Raw genomic sequence first — 17115 nt, forward strand, 5'->3', positions numbered from 1 at the left:
TTCATAGACTCCGTAACACATTGACGAGAATCACTGACTTTGGAAGATATGTGAGTTTCCAGGATTTGGTGCTATGTAGCTCAGCGACTTGCTGCTGTTTGAGTGAAAATGAGTGGATCCAGGATACTCCCAAGCCAACCATCCCAGTCTTTAGCTCATCAAGCTCAGTTCATAGCTCAGCTTCTTGTCTCCCTGCCGTACCATGGCACCTCGTCACAGTACTTCGATCCAGAGGTTGTCTTCATTGGCAAGCTAACATCCGGTGTACTGTTTCATTTTCACAAGTCTGTTCAGTCAAGCAGCTCGTGCGCAATAATCCGTTTCGATCATGAATGCTGCCGCAGACTTGAAGCCTCCATCCTCCATTGCTTCAAACGCTCTAAGAGCATGTAGGATTGATCGAAATTCCATCACCACCTTGGTTGTGAACATATGAGTACCCTGGACCGAAGTGTCGTGGGAGCGCAGGTCGCAATATACCAAGTCTAGTCCATGTTGCTTGAGAAATGTCGGTAGCTGAGCTCTTGCCTCTTCTGTCAGTCCAAAGACGCTCAGAATCCTAGTCATGCCTTTGTCGAAGATTGCTGCACCGACCTCTGCTGTCCTCGGATATGTTGGCTCCATCTGCACGTACACCCTTACTGGTTGTCCACCAATCGTCAATGATTTGTTGTGGGCGTATCTTGCGAATTGGGCGGCACAATCTGCCATGATGAAAACCACACGAGCGAACTTGAATGGAGCCGGTGTTAATCCTTCAGTGCCTCTGACGTTGCCTATGTCAACCAGCTGAATGGATTCGATCACTCCCCAGCACAATTCGCGCAAGACCTCTTGGACTTCAACATTTCGTGGGATGTGGTCGATCTGCACCGTGCGAAGTGCGTTTGGTTCATCGACTGGCGGTTCGTATCTGACGGAATGGACCCAGAATTCTGAGTGTCTTTGGCCTTGCTGATCTCCCCTCCGTTGAAAGTTTTCTTTCTCGAGCTCCGACTGGAACAGTGGTTTCTGATCGCGGCCTATCTTCCAATCGATCGGCTGGAGATAGTTCATCATGGAGACTGGAATGACATTGTAGTTGTCGCCAGCGCCACTGGATGGACGGATCTGTGGAGTTGAAGCAGAATCAGCATGATTAGACTTTGGAGTGTCGCTTCTACCATTCTCATCGGTTTTGTCGGATGCAATGGACTCAGGCACTATGTGAGCTATATGCGCAGCCACATCGTCTGGTAGGTAGACGCGTTTTTTCGACGTCGCAGGTGGCATAACAACTGGCATTCCAAGTGCTTGCGCATTCTTCTGAGCTTGAGCTCGTCTGTAAGCAGGGACATGTGGCATTTTTGTCTTGAACCGGATCAGTATCAAGGTCCGCTGGAGCCAGGCTTCTCACTTACTGGCTCAAGCTCGGAGCTCTGTAACTTATCTGAATCAGTAGAGCTTGTCGAGTCTGACGGGTCTGAAAAGCTTTTGTAGTTGACCGCTTGCGAAAGAAAGCTTGAAGGCTTATTTCTGGTCAGCGCGAGATGCTACAGTGATAGACCAGGAGAAATAAGCTAACCAGGCGAAGCGTGGGAAGAGATGCTAGCTGCCAAATTAAAGTAAGCATAAGATGTTGTGCAAACCGAGTCTACACCAAGAACACACCGTACGAGCCTCTTTACAGGGTGTGTTGTCGTTCTGCACAGTTCGCGTCGAGATTATACGCTATGAATCCACATCAGTATCATACTCTCATATCAGAACAACAAAAATCTCTGTTCACCTGCTCAACACCCAGAACTGGCTCCACAGAGGTCACGCCTGCCTTCTCGTTCACACCAGTCTTTGATGGCGGAAATTGGATATCTTTTCCGCGAGTTTGGGTTTGGCCAGGGTTGAAACGGTCAGTTCCGGCAAATCCTTCATTCACACCCTTTGACTTCGGCGACCTACCAGTGCCAGGCAAGAAGTCGATCAGCGTGTCTTCTGATATCTCCTTCTCCGACATATGGCGACTGGGCTCTGGATCTGTCATTGGCTTATGCAAGTTTCCATTTCGAAAGACTTCTTCTAGAGAGCTATACTCACCTAATGCTGGGCCTGGCTTGTCAAACTGATCCAACCCAAACCAGGTATCCTCCTCTTTGTGGATTTGGTGGGCGCATTGTCCTACCGATTGGTGTGTAAGCCGCTGGTCGTTGTCCACTATTCCATTAGCATGGTCATGAATGCATTCACTTTCAGACACTCTTTCTGCGTGCTTCTGATCGACACTGTGCATGTTAGAGGTTATATCGATGTGGTTGGCATTTTGATACTCAAGGATATCATACAGGATAGAGGGCCGTGGATCAGTCAAGCTCAACGCGGAATGTTCGTGCATTGCTTTATGCGAATCTGACGTCTCGACCTCTTGAGCAATACCACCAAGAAGATCTACTGGATCATTCTTCTGCTTCATATCGCAAGCACCGACACAGTTGGCATCACACGGAGCAGTCAGCAAATCGGCTGTCTCCACCAGCTTGTCCAGTTTCGGCTCAATTCTATGCACGGCCTTATGCACCACCTCTGCATGTAACCGATTGACAGCAACGAGTGAGCTATTCTCACGTCTTACTTCGTCCAGTTTGGCCTCAACTTGTTGGACCTTTCCCTGCTCAGATTGCAGGAGCCGCTTCGTGAGCGCATGTTGTTCTTGTTCGAAACGTAGCTGAAATGCAAGGTCTTCCTGGGACGCGCTTCCAGATTTAATACCCGAGGTATACGTATCGAATGGTGGCAGCGTGGATGAACCCTGAGGGGTGAAAGAACCGGCTGGAACAAAAGGTGTGGCCTGTGGTTCCGAGTGTCAGAAAAGAAACATTCCAAGCTCTTACTGGCAGACACAGAAGCACTACAGCTGGACAAGCGATCCCTTGTGTCGTGAATTGAGATTGCCAGCGAAGGGAATGATGAAATCTAGGGGATTGTGAGCAAGGACTCACCTGCATCCACACGTTCTGAGTTGTGCCGTTGAGATCCATGGCGAGACGCAAACACGTAAAGGACAGAGTTGTGACGGGAAAGTAAGAACAAGGATATGGCTTAACCGGTTATAAAGAGTGATTGCGGTCAAACAAGTCTATCCGCTTAGTCTTTGAGCGCACGTTGCTGAAAGGATGGTTGTGCTAGAAAGAGATCTTTGCTTCAGAGGCAACTGTGGAAGAAAGGTTGTTTCGAATCGGTGGTGTGTGTGTGTGTGGAAAGGTTTAGGGGAGATCGGTCACATGAATAGATGAGCAGGTTAGCCGGCAAATTCCGAAAGCAGCTGCTATGGTGCAAAGAACACAGCAGACGACATTCATATCCCTGGACTGGTCACGTGGAAGGGCCAATCACTCTATCCTAATGGCAACAGAGCAGGAATGAGTGAAGCAGTTTGGGAATGCAGCTCTGGTCCACTGTGTGGTGTCTGCATCAAAGGAACAGATGCTCATAATCGAAGAGAAGAGGAGAGGAGAGAAGAGGAGAGGGACTATCGCCAGCAGAAGCATTGATCTGTGAAGCTTGATACTCGGAGACTCGGAGAAAGGAAGGAACGACTCCCACTGGCCTGCTAGGGCAAGAAGGGGGCAATCAGACTTCTTTCTTCCACCCAGGCAGAGGAATGCTCGGCCTTGTTCTCTTCAGTCCTTGTTCTGAAGAGAACGAACTTTTCCACGTTCATTCCCTGGCGCTACATGGATGGTCGAGACATTGCAAACTGTGGTGCACCTTCGCCCCTACAGCCTACGTATACCTCATTGGTTCTGCTCAGCAAATTTCAATAATCTGGAAGTGGAGACTTGGGCGGAGACAGAGCTGCTGCTTCAGCAGATCGATACTAGACCAGCAGCAAGGCGAGAAGTAGCGAGAAGTTGGTTGATGAGCAATCATCGGGGAAATTGGTATTGGAAAAGGATTAATTGGTTGCTGTACTGGCAGAGCAGGCCTGTCGACAGCAGAGAATGCAAAAGGGGACCTTGGGACACGATCTTGAGCAAGGTCAGATTGTCATTGTATGCTCTTTTATCTGGTGGACATTTCAGAATGCAAAAGCAATAAGGGAGATCATGAGACCCGGATTGAGGAGGTTGGGAGCAGATTTTGCACTCCACTTAGCAGTAAATGGTAGCGTTACCTGGAGAAGAGCTCTGAAAATGACGCATTTTTGGTCCTTAGAAAATTAGTCAGATGGTTTGTCATTACAAGACCGGCAAAGGGCCACCGGGTAATCATAATCTGACCATTATGGCCATAATTTGGAAAAAGACGTCTAAAATAACAAAATTCCGTTAGATTTTAGATGTTTTAGCAGCATATTTCTATACAATCTAGATCATGTTATGGTTGGGCCTGGACTAAGCACGTATTGATGGTAGTTTAAACATGACTTTCAGAGGGCCTCTTCCTGCTAAAGTGTCATCAGGTATCCGTAATATGCTTATACAGTCAAGAAAGCTTCTCACTGGTTGGATGGCCAGTCCTCAGTACTGTACGGAGTACCTCGAGTGAAAAGACAGGACTCTACAGACAATGACTTCTTCCTGAGTAGTGCGTCTAAAAAGTGCGATGAGTATTTTTCAACGATTGCTTTGCATGACATATGTCTGCCTGCTTCAAGACCGTGGCCGCTGCCAGCAGCGACAGTAGATATGCATGATTTCCTATTCGGCGCCATTATACATGTCCTGCACCAGTGTCTGGCCCTGTCTCGACATGAATCCCGAGCATTAAAACACCGAAGAAATCCCTTGGTTAGCAAAACTCTCCCTCCCGAGTGTGCAAACTGGTACAACCCCGAATCCTGTCGTACCAATTCATATTCATCGTCTGAGTTTCAAACCTGACTGCGAAGTCCATGTTGGTATGTTTGCAAACTAAAGATTTGCAAATTATTTCAGGCTTCATGCCGTTTCATCTGATGTCTTTCTCCTGTTCGGACATCTCCGGTGTTGACCCTCCATCTCTGCTAACGTTCTGCTTCTCCTTGCCTGCCCCCGTATGATGGTGCCTGATAGGCAAGCCTCTCAGGCCTCTCTCGATTTCCTGCTCTCTTTCTTGGCCCTCTTCTCGTACTCGCCTTCTCTCACTCCTGCTCCTCCTCACTGCTGTAGTTGCCATCCTTGTGTTCTCATCTTCCTCTCCCCTCACCCTGTCGGGGTCGATTCCAGCATTTCTTGCACTCCGCTGACTTCCATGTCTTGACTTCTTCCCAAGTCTCCTCTGACTGCCGCCTTTGGGATTCTTGGAGTCCCCCATCGCACTGCCCAGAACCCCGCCACCGCCTCCTGCTGCTGAAGCCTCCCTCATTTCTCTGTCTTGGTCTGTTGTGTAGTCCCAACCTCCAGTGTGCGCCATGTGTTGATGCGGACCCCACATATCTCGACCGTGTCCAGTTTCCGGCGAGCCCCCTCCACGAGCAGTGGAAAACCCTGACAAGGCAGCACGTCTTTTATCGACTTTGCGTGCATGACGACGCTTAAGGCACACTGCTAGCACAGCAACACCACTCAGTCCAAGAAAGAGAACAATGACCATCACTATCCATTTCCAGTGGGAAGCAAACCTGAAATATACCAAGTCAGTAGCACTTCGTATAATTGTATGGGGTATTCTTGGGAATCCTACCATCCTCCATCCTGCGATGTGGATGCTGGCTGTGTGCCAGCACCTGTCCTTGAGTTCCCAGTAGCGGTAGCGGCCGGTGTCCTTGTGCTGGTGACCAGAGTGGTGACTGTTGCAGCCTGACCTGCGCTGAAGCCCGCAGTGGCACAATAGTTCTGGAACCAGGACTGGAGGGTTGAGCGATCAGAGTCGCTTGTACAAAAGGCATCGCATACGCCTGTTGATGCTATATAGAAAGATGTGACTTCTGCCCGTTGACAGAAGCAGGAATCGACGGTTTGCTGAGATGCGCCTACATTGGTTTGGATGCAGTATGCTGAAGCACCATTGAGATTGTCGCAATTGAAAGCGCATGCTGGATATGTGGGAGACGGGGTACTAGGAAGGATCGAGACGGCTTGTGCGATGAGCTGGGGTATGTTCGAGAGGAGGAGCAGAAATGAAAATGATGTAGTGGTCGTCCTTAGACCAGCCATAATCAGCGAAAGTAGAAGTCTGCTGTACTGTGAGAAGAGCGAAAGTAATCTGCTGTAAGCGTGCGCCTGGAATGGTGGAGTGCTGGAAAACGAGCGGAAATCCGGGTATATTGCTACTTCAAGGAGGGTAGTGAGAGAACCATCGCGTATACGGGGTGAAGTTGCTAGAGTATGAGGAAAAGACAGAAGCAATCCACGGCTTTGCCGTGACGAAGGGGCCAGGTTCTCACAGTGTTATCTGCATTCCTAACGAGAGAACATGAGCGCAGTCGCAGGAGATAGAGTACAGAGCAGGTGGCTGTAACTGAGGTGGAGATAATTGGGGTGGAGGGGGCAGCCGGGGCAGATGGATGGGCGGGAAGCTGCAGGGTCCCGCTTGCTTGAGCGAACTAACTTTGGCGCTATATCCCACTAATTGCTTCCGTGTGCCCCCTAATGTACGACATGGGTCTGGTCTTGCCGACAGACTGAGGGAACTGCTCCCTCCCTGTTGTACAGTGTCAGTGGGCAAAAAGTATCCAGATCGAAGTGGTATGGACGAGGGATGTACTAAGATCATTACCCTCTATTTACAAGGCTGTACATCGTCTCCCTCAAGCAAAGAACACAGACGTACTCGAGCAGTATGTTACATGTTCATACTTCTTCTAGCGTTGTCTGACTTGAACTTTGCCCCCCGGGAAACCTGCCATTTGACCCGTCATTGGCAAAGAACTCCACGACCCGAGTTGTGGAGGAATTCCTGACGATAATCTCCCTACCATGACTTCCGTCCGTCTATTCATTATTTGACATGGCACGTTATAGCCATGTATCAATAACTTCTAACACTATGTGGTCAATCAAAGCCGCTCATCACACACGCTTCGCTCAACATGACCACTACTGAACCATCCACCACACCCTTCATATTTGACCACCAAATTGAGCGTAACGATGCCTTCAGCGCCGTTGCTCTGAACTCTCTCTTCCGGAACCTTACTGGTACCTAGACCCATGAGCTGTGCATAGATAATGCAACCACTGTTGATCTCCCCACTGTAGGACACAGGTTTTGCAGCTTCGTCCGTAGAGTGGCTACCAAGATCAATGGTGAAGATGACCCTGCTAGCCATGTCGAAGATATGCTGCTTCATGAAAATGGAGAGTACAGCTGGAAGGCAGTGACCACGCTGCTAAACACATCCCTCCAATAAATAGGACACGGAACTTAGTGTGGCAAATGGGCCTTAGGGGCTCGAAGCTTGCTGCCGCGAGGCCTCAAATCGAGAAGCGAAAGGAGAGCAGCACGGAACGCAAAGGGTTGGTTTTCAACCGAATGAGGATCAGCAGAAGCGATTGATTGTCTGGGGAGAGTGAAGGGGTTTGGCGACGATCGTCAGCTCAGAGTATGGTAGCCAAACCGGTGGAGGCTCCTGATAAGGTGTCAGTCTGGCGGCGAATCTCCGCTTCTGCCACTCGCAGAAAAAGTAGTATTATTGTTCCTGAGACGAGCTCACTACTATAAAAAGCAGACAACGAGGATGAACGTGACAAAGTTCAAGAAGAACAGCCGCCACTTGCAGCTCAAAACGTTGCTGTTCCACCACAGACTGGTATATATGCAACCAAGTCAGAAACCGGCAAGATATCCTTCCATCTCAATACACTAAAATTTGACCTTCGACCGAACGTTTGGCGTCAGAGCTTGTACGACTTGGAAGATATTACGATCAAAGCACACGGAGAACACTTTACCGGCGAAGAGAGGTATGGGATAAATTATGAGTTCCTCTTGGGAGGGAACCACCGAGAGGAAATGATTGTGCGGGCGGCCGGTAGAGTACTATGTTCTGCAGTGGAACACAGTAGAGGTCGTACCAGGCCTTGCAGGCAAGGACAAAACGACTATAACACATTATGGAAGATCTCGACGGCAGCATTTGGCAGCAACACCACAATAGACCAGATTTGACTGTGAAACTCCACTGTTCTTTCCGTCGTAGTACTCTCATTGGCCAATCAAAACACGTATAATTCAGTCGGCCATCATATCACGACATCATCCCAACAGCTGAAGACGTCTGGCCAACAGCTCCTGTCTGAACCAGATTACCTGAGATGATTCCTGGGCCGTGAGGAAGCGAAGCGAATCGATTTGGGAGCCTTCGGTGGATGGAATACATTGGGGAAACTCTCCTCGAACAACCCGCTTGAGAGAACACATTTAGCTACATACAACCATTCATGTTCAGCCTCTGTCTCATTACAGGACAGATCTACTCGACACAAGCTGAGATGTGGATGAATTACCGATCTGGGAAATAAACTCTCACTTTGCAAGGAGCATCGGAAGGAACCATAAGAGATAGGCTTTCAGGGCGGACTACGTTACAAAACCTGGTGTATTTCGTCACAAAACTTGGGTGTTTAATGAGTGGATTGAGTCTCGCTACTTTCGGCAGAACAAGCCTATGGCCTTGAAGCTTGGGGCCGGCAATCAAGCGTAAGAACGCGGCTATGTGCGCTGTCCTCCTTGTCATTATTTCTCTTTTGACAAAAGGAGAATCCCGTTGATGTGATAGTTTACAATCGTGTTTCAAGCAGCTGTTCTTGCTGGTGACACGCTATCATTCACCAGTAAAAGCCTGCCGCATGATGCTCGTTCTTGTAGTGTGGAGCAGCCTTCTGTTTCCGACTACGGACGTGAGAACCAAAGTGGTCAGAGAGCTTCTTCTCTTAATTCATCGATGCAATGCTTAGCATCACTGAACATAATCTCTTGGTCATTGAGAGGGTTTGACCTGTCGACAGTAATCAGCATCACTATCGAAATGCTTCATCATTTCGGCATATTTCACCCCACAAATTGCATGTTGATTAACTTAGCCTCCTTCTCACCATTGATCATGCTGATTAAGACGCGCTGTCGATCGCCACGTGCCATTCGCTATCGAAGAATTTCTCTTCTGCCAACTGTCCCACATTTCCGCAGTTGTCTATCCCTTCGACCGCGAGTATCAATGACAACAGCTACGACATCTCCGTTGTGTCGCACGATGCGCAATTATTTGTCTTGTGATATTTGCCATCAAATTTCGGGTCTGAATCGGAATATGCTAATTCTCGAAGCAAACGGCATTTCTGCTGTTTTTCTAAATGAGGCAGGTAGTTTGTTTTGGTGCACGGTACCGCTGGAAAGTCTCCGCTAGCGATCCAACCTTTAAGCGGGGTAATCATTGGACCCACCACAATCATCGAAGAGCAATGACCTCCGACCGCGGCTCAATGGTGGCCACCACCAATCGCCTAACCCCTGACGTGGTCCCTCCAAGCCTTGCTAAGCTCTGAAGTAGTAGTCAAGCCGTTGCGCGCCACGCCTGCGGGGTGGCTTGAATGTGGATGCTTGACACCTTGAAGTCCCTTGGTGTGAGCGCATATCCCCATGCTCCTGCTGGTTGCAGTCGGCGTACCACACATCTACCTCATGGCTTGCCGTCCACCGTTCGGTTCCGTGTTATCTACTTACCAATCAAGAACGTATCTCTACTAATTTTCAATTCTTTCTCCTCCCCTGCTCGCTCCCACCCTCACGTCCCGCCACGCTGCAGCAAGTCAACGGGAAAGTGGAATTGACAGTTGTTCGAGGATGAATCTCAAGTCACACCTCAAGAGCGGTACTGCCACGGATTCAGACAGCGGCCGTAGCCCATCGGACGATGAAAAAGCAATTGGCCATGGCCATATAACAAATGTCCACGGAGATGAGCTTCCTCCAGACCCAGATGAGCACCTCAGTCCAGAGGAGAAAGCGGAAATTGTGAGTCAGGTCGTCTTTTGAAGCTACGCCTACTCTCAACAGAAGTAATATTCCTCATATAAACCTCTACAGATTTAGTTTCCAATATCACCTTCTATATACCCGGAACCTAAGCCCTCTTTCTTCTTCTAATCCCATCTGCAGGATCGCAAACTCCTGTGGAAGCTCGACCTCCGCCTGATCCCTTGGCTCTGCCTTCTCTACCTGATCTCCTTCCTCGATCGCACGAACATCGGCAACGCCAAGATCCAAGGCCTTCAAAAGGACCTTAAGATGACCGATTCGGAATACAACTTTTCCCTTACCATCTTCTTCATCTCCTACTCCATCTTCGAACCATTGACCAATATCCTGCTCAAAAGGTTGCGTCCCTCGGTTTTTATTCCTGTAATCATGCTCCTTTGGGGGATATGTATGACTCTCATGGGTCTAGTAACGAATTTCGCCGGCTTAGTTGCTGCGCGCTGGTTCCTGGGTTTGACTGAGGCGGGATTGTTTCCTGGTGTAAACTACTATTTGAGCTGTTGGTACAAGCGCTCCGAGTTTGGCGTGCGGGCGGCAATTTTCTTCTCCGCCGCTGCTGTTGCGGGCTCGTTTGGTGGGCTCCTCGCCGCGGCAATTGCGCAGATGGACGGGGTAGGCGGGAGAGACGGTTGGGCCTGGATCTTCATCCTAGAAGGTATCATCACAGTCTTCGTTGGAATTATTTCTTTCTGGGTTGTCCAGGATTTCCCTGATGAGGCAAAGTTCTTATCGGTTGATGAACGGAGACGAGTGGTCAGGCGTTTGAAAGAGGACAAGCAGTCTAGCGCCGAGCACGAGGAATTCAAGATGTCATACTTCTGGGCGTCGGTAAAAGACTGGAAGACCTACACAGGTATGGTGATCTATATGGGGGCTGTTGGCTCGCTGTACGCGTTTTCGTTGTTCGTGCCGACCATCATTCGCGATCTTGGGTATACGTCCACGACAGCGCAATTGCTTTCCGTGCCTCCCTACGCGGTCGCCGCGGTCTTGACTATCGTCGTTGGAATTGTCGCCGATCGGACTAGACAGCGAGGGTTATGTAATATTGCGGTCAGCTTTTTGGGGATAATCGGCTTTGCTATGCTTCTTGGTAAGCTGTTCGCACTCCATTTTGACCACTCTCATCTCACGTCCCTCCCAACACCGATCTCATCTATCCATCGATGCATGACTCTGACCAACAAATTTCCCCTAGGCACGGCCAAACCTGGCGTTCAATATGCTGGCGTCTATCTCGCCGCTCTTGGAATCTATCCGTGCATCGCCAATACCATCTCCTGGACTGCCAATAATGTCGAAGGTGTCTACAAGCGCGGCGTCACTCTCGGATTCGTCATTGGCTGGGGAAATCTTAACGGCGTCGTCTCGTCCAACATCTACCGCGACGAAGACGCTCCTCGCTTCCTACCTGGCCATGGCTCCGTCTTGGCGTATTTGACTTTATTTTTGCTGGGAGGAAGTGTTGTACAGAGGTTTTTGTTAGTTAGAGAGAACAAGAAGAGGGCTAGTGGGCTCAGGGATGGGTGGGCGGAGGGAAAGACGGAAGATGAGATTGAGAGATTAGGTGATAAACGGCCCGATTTCATCTATACAATATAAGAGGAACATGAAGGGAGGTAGATGGTCGGAGGGTGCGAAGCATGGGACGCAAAGTGCTTGTGATACACGAAGTGTGGTTGCATGAAGACAATCTGGAAATCCGGAGATTTCGATCATATCTAGGCCATGTAGGGGAGATGCAAGGTCAAGAATTTATCGAAGCGATAGATAGAATCAAGACCAGAACACGTTGGGCTTCTCGGAGGTGTGGGATTTGGTTACTACTAGTAGAAACTTTAGTGCGTATCTCCCACCTAGAAAGGCTAGTTTTGTTCAGAAAGTACTAGTACAGAGTCGGGCCCCAAAAGTTAGTTAAAATACGCTAAGAGATAGTTTGCCAAGATAGAGAAATATATTTGTCTTGACGCTTAGCACTCTTGTAGTGTCATTTCAATTATTCCAGTGTTTGCCTATAGCCAGCCTAAAACGCCACAAGAAATGCCACTACTACATATATCCCCTAAGCAACTCTTATTCTAAGGCATATTAGCCCTCAAATCAGACAGCTGGGGCCCAAGGGTCATCCAAAACCCCCACCTTTTTAGGGCGTAAGCAGGCCCAAAGCTTATAGAGGAGGAGTCAAATGACAAAGCTGCCAAGAATGTACTTCTTGGCACATTTATCCTTAGCGCACTAATTCAATTACTTTTTGGGCACGACTCTGAACGGAGTGGAGCACTCGGGTAAACCTTAGCTACGCATCACACCACTCCGTGAAGACGGAACCACAGCTCGCCAACACCCGGACTCTTTCTCGTGTCCATCAACCATATAGATCAGACCTATGCGTACAAATAGGCGGACTGGTATCGTTTGAGGAAAGGGTCCTGATAACACCATGGCATGGGTCTAATACTTCAGATAGCTGCGCTGGATGGTTATCTTATGAGATTGGAGGGTATGCACAAGTTTTTTACGACAGTAGAGAATAAGGAATGTGGTCGTTGTTGAACTTAACTCAACAGCGGGGCTGCTGTCCGGAGCTTTTTGATCCACCTGGACCCGGCAATGGACACCGCTACGAACCGAATCAACGACGCACTAGTACTCAGGCGGTTCTAGAGCTAGAGATCGTCCAATCTGAGCCCAAAATGGGGTGCTGTTTACGCCTCGAACTTGGATCTAAGGATCGGCCAGTCTCCGGTGTGGTCGTCAGCCATGGGAAATCACAAGCATGAAGCCTTCGAGCTCTCAGCGTCAAAGAAGAAATGATCCTGTGCCTTCTTTCCGATCAGACTTGTTTGTACGAATAGAAAATCCTCAGCTACATCAATGGATGCAGGACGGATGTTTCCGCAACGCCCGCGTCAGGCTGGCATAATTGGCACATCCCTTTAAAAAATCCATTGGCAGGAAGACAACGAGTACTCTGCACCATCACCTTGATATGGATCAGAGTGGCCACGTGTCTAAAAAGCGAGAGCTCCACGAAAGCACTCCGGAGCTATCAGATGGGCTTTCAGACTTCAACGAGGCCGGGCTCGTTGACCTACTCGAAAACGATCCTAGACCCACATTTCTCATTGATTTTGGGGGTCATGGCTCGTTGAGTGGCACTGGAGCGCATTTCGTCTACTGCAATGATTCTCTGAGAAGTAACGCGAGTATATGGGAACAGGTTCAGTCGCTATACAGCCCAGCTACGGCGAGTCATGACCTTCCTTCCAGGTCATTCCGGCAATGGACACTTCAAACCACCCAGTCCCCTTCTTGCAAGTCAAGAAGCGCTTGCAAGTCGTTCACGGGCTTCATCTGGACTATTGTCACGGTTCGAGATCGCTGGAACCTTGTCAGTGGCTTGTCTATTAGCGCAATAGATTGCCTGCATGAGGGTGACAGTGAAGCCACTATACCTTTCTCCACAGAACTGAGCGCCGTCGGTCGAATCTCTCAGATGAGTTCCTTAGAGGGGAAGGTGCTGAGAACGCTGGATTGGACCTTACCAGATTCCTGCTTCCAGACTTCTTCACACATAGAATGGGTGCGTAACTTCGACTGGGGCTCAACACCTCTTGGTAAAATGAGAGATTGGTCTAGCCACCTTCGGCTGGCTATCAATATGGTCATGTCAGATCCTTCACCAGCCGTTTTATACTGGGGACAGGAGCTGACCACGATTTACAACGAGGCTTACATTCCAGTATGCAGAACGAAGCACCCCTGGGCTCTAGGCCGGTCTTTTGGAGATGTTTATTCGGACGTAGAAAACGAGTTCGGAGATTTTCCCGATTCCGTGTGGGCCCATGGACGCGAGCAAGGCCAGGCCACTGGCGCGGACGAACGAAGATTTGTCCTGGCCATGCACAGTGAATTTCTTGAGGAGATATTTTTCTCTTACTCAATTCTTCCAATGCTTGAAAGCAGCGGACAGGTGGGAGGTTTCTACACCGCCTTCAGAGATGTCACGCGCGCTGTTGTGGCTGCTCGGCGAGGGTCTACATTGCAGGCGGTTGTTGATGCTAGAGGGGACGGCACAGATCCAGAAGCTTTCTGGCGGAAACTTGTTGACGCTGTCTCTTCTAATGGAAACGACTCAGTAGCTGCATTCGCCTATTCCGCTCGAGGCACTCGGGTTGGGGCGTCAAGTATGAGCACAGAGACTACGAAGACCACTGTTCTAGAGGCCTTTTCCGGTGTCCCCACTGATACAAGGGGAGTACCATGTGCTCATGATATGTTGAGGAAGAATGTCGCTCTTATCGCTGCTTTTGATGAGGCTTTGAAAACCGGCTTACCACAGCGTTGTGAGATTGATGATTTAATACTAGCACAAAATTTGTTGCACCCGACCCAACCACTGAATGACAGGAACATTCCGAAGGAGATTGCTTTCTGCGCCACTGATCCTCAATTGCCCTCTCAAGGCCTCCTCGCAATAGCCCTCAATCCTTTACGGCCATATGACGTTGACTACGAGCATTTTCTGGCAACCATGACTCGAGAGATCTCCGCTTCGCTCGCCACATTTGACAGAGCCCGTTTTGCAGAGCAAGCGATCATCGAGAGTGAATTGCGCTTCAGCCAAATGACAGCAACGTCTCCGGCCGCTCATTTTGAGGTCAACCTGGAAGGTCAAATACTCTATGTGAACGATAAGTGGCATGACATCACGGGGATGCCTCGGGCTGGGCACGAAATCCCAGCTATGTCATGGCTGCACATGGTCTACGAGCCTGATTTACCTGTCATAGAGGCCGAGTGGAGTAACCTGCAGGCAGGGAAATCGGTGTCTTTCGAGATCCGAATGAAAAAGGAATGGCAAGCCACCAACCCGTTCGGCGGCGAGACGCTCGATCTAGAATATACATGGGTGCTCGCCATGGCCTCGCAGCACACAACCAAGAACGGCCCTACTATTATGGGCTGCCTTATTGATATCAATCGGCAAAAATGGGCTGAAGATTTCCATAAGCGGAAAACCGAAGAAGCAATCCAAATGAAGCAACAACAGGAACGTTTTATAGACATGACTTCGCATGAGATGAGAAATCCTTTGAGCGCGATCTTCCAGTGTTCAGACAGCATCGTGTCGTTACTTGAATATGCAATGCAAATACGCGGTAAAGGAGACTCCGATAGGAAATCTAGTGAGGCAAACGAAATGGCACTATTGGACTCCATCAAGAGCTGTATAGAAGCAGCGCAAACAATCTCACTTTGTGCTCAGCACCAAAAGCGGATCGTTGATGATGTCCTCGTGCTTTCCAAGATGGATGCAAATATGATCGAGATTACCCCTTTGGAGACCAATCCCCAAAAACTTCTCAAGAGTGGACTCGGCATTTTTGCCTCCGAGCTTCGCGCAAACGATACACAAATGGAGTTTCGTGTGGAGGAGTCATACGAGAAGTTAGGAGTGGAATGGGTGCGGCTAGACCCAAGCCGTCTGCTCCAGGTTCTGATCAACCTCACCACGAATGCGCTCAAATTCACAATTTCTGAATCCAAAGTACGAAGGATAATTGTGTCGCTTGGAGCATCAAGCACGCCGCCTTCCTATCTTTCATCCAATCGTTCGGGCTTCACGTACTTGCCCTGTTCTGGAGACACTGTCGACCCGACATCTCGTCCAGAATGGGGATCTGGAGACCCTGTGTATATACACCTCTCCGTCGAGGACACCGGTCGAGGCATAAGCGAAGCCGAGATGAAGCAGCTTTTCATGCGCTTCCAGCAAGCATCTCCTCGCACTCATGTGGAATACGGCGGATCTGGATTGGGTCTTCACATAGCTCGTCAATTGACCGAACTGCAAGGTGGTCAGATAGGAGTCACCTCAGAGAGAGGCAAGGGCAGCACCTTCTCCTTCTATGTCAAAGGGCGGCGATGCAATCCCGCCGATACCAGACTACTGGGATCGGGAGCTGCCACTGTAAACTTCTCTAGACAGCTAGGTTCCTCAATTACTACTCTCCCAGTAATCCAACCACCACAGCCATGTGAGATATCCACTGAATCACTCTCAGTCCAGGGATCGCAGAAGCTCAATATCCTTGTAGTCGAGGACAACCTCGTCAACCAAAAGGTGCTAAGCCAGCAACTCCATAGACTGGGCTGGCATGTATCTGTTGCAAATCATGGCCTTGAAGCCCTGGAGTACCTGAAACAAACGGTCTTTTACGACAACTTATGCGCCACAGAGCACAGAACCCCTCTCGATTTGGTATTGATGGACATCGAGATGCCTATCATGGATGGTTTGACGGCTACCAGGAAGATCAGGCAGCTACAAGCTGAGGGAACAATAACGGGCCACGTGCCGATCATTGCGGTTTCGGCAAATGCAAGAGCTGAACAGATTGTGAAAGCAACCGCCGCTGGAATGGTAAGAAGCACTCATTCTGATGCGGTGGACAAGTACTAATCCAATCAGGACGACGTTGTGTCCAAGCCTTTCCGAATACCTCAACTCGTCCGCCAAATCGAGCAGCTCCTTGCAAAAGGGTGAATTGAGTACTCTGCTTTCAATAAGAAGCTTCATTGCTACTTAAACCTTACGGCTCTAAGCATTCTCTTAGTTCAGTCAGCCTCAAGATTTGGTCCATTAAAGGAGAGCTGGTGGAGAACTCAGAATACCACACTCATCGAAGTTCCATCCTACAACGACCATCCTGTTGAAAACCCACTCGAACACCAAGCCTACTGACAAGTCGAGCATTGATGTCTTAACAGATGGCCGCCCAAGCTAGAGTAGCCTTCATACATTGCATATAGAGAAGATCCCTCTCAAACCTACCCACGTTTCCCCTGTCAGCATACCCATCCTTCCAAAATTAGAGAGCTACGCAGACCGACAAATCCACCCCAGAAACAAGATCGTCCATCTCAAAGACGAAACAGTCTTCAAGACTAAGCGACAACCGCGATACCTTGACTACTACGCGCATAGCGAAAGAGTGTCCCACACCGGCACTTACTCGTACTTTACAAGCCAGCACCCTTCCATTTCGCGCACGCACACAGAGGTATCCGCTGCCAGTCAAGGAAGAGCTCTCGCTCACACATCTCCAAACAAAAAGCTCAAGTCACTGCCAAGATATGAGGGCAGTCCTAGAATACTACCAAAGCACGTTACTACCG

At 49.3% G+C, this 17115-nt stretch overlaps 4 protein-coding genes across 4 annotated transcripts; 2 read left to right on the forward strand and 2 right to left on the reverse strand.

Annotated features, from left to right (window-relative positions):
- Positions 1-294: 294 nt before the first annotated feature.
- Positions 295-3011, reverse strand: EPUS_04841 (uncharacterized protein; the record flags this gene model as incomplete). The annotated part of the gene is made up of 6 exons (XM_007789398.1): positions 295-1350; positions 1401-1508; positions 1565-1591; positions 1651-1710; positions 1769-2821; positions 2973-3011. The coding sequence occupies 6 exons, from the start codon at positions 3009-3011 to the stop codon at positions 295-297; spliced, it is 2343 nt and encodes a 780-aa protein (XP_007787588.1).
- Positions 3012-4923: 1912 nt separating this feature from the next.
- On the reverse strand, positions 4924-6110 carry EPUS_04842 (uncharacterized protein; the record flags this gene model as incomplete). Its single annotated transcript, XM_007789399.1, has 2 exons — positions 4924-5575; positions 5638-6110. The coding sequence occupies 2 exons, from the start codon at positions 6108-6110 to the stop codon at positions 4924-4926; spliced, it is 1125 nt and encodes a 374-aa protein (XP_007787589.1).
- Positions 6111-9738: 3628 nt separating this feature from the next.
- Positions 9739-11535, forward strand: EPUS_04843 (uncharacterized protein; the record flags this gene model as incomplete). The annotated part of the gene is made up of 2 exons (XM_007789400.1): positions 9739-9909; positions 10054-11535. 2 exons carry the CDS (start codon positions 9739-9741, stop codon positions 11533-11535), a joined length of 1653 nt encoding a protein of 550 aa, XP_007787590.1.
- A 1387-nt stretch (positions 11536-12922) lies between these two features.
- EPUS_04844 (uncharacterized protein) lies at positions 12923-16483 on the forward strand (the record flags this gene model as incomplete). Its single annotated transcript, XM_007789401.1, has 2 exons — positions 12923-16360; positions 16409-16483. 2 exons carry the CDS (start codon positions 12923-12925, stop codon positions 16481-16483), a joined length of 3513 nt encoding a protein of 1170 aa, XP_007787591.1.
- Positions 16484-17115: the final 632 nt, after the last annotated feature.

Source organism: Endocarpon pusillum (assembly GCF_000464535.1).
Source record: "Endocarpon pusillum Z07020 unplaced genomic scaffold C741571, whole genome shotgun sequence".
Classification (NCBI taxonomy): Eukaryota; Fungi; Ascomycota; class Eurotiomycetes; order Verrucariales; family Verrucariaceae; genus Endocarpon; species Endocarpon pusillum.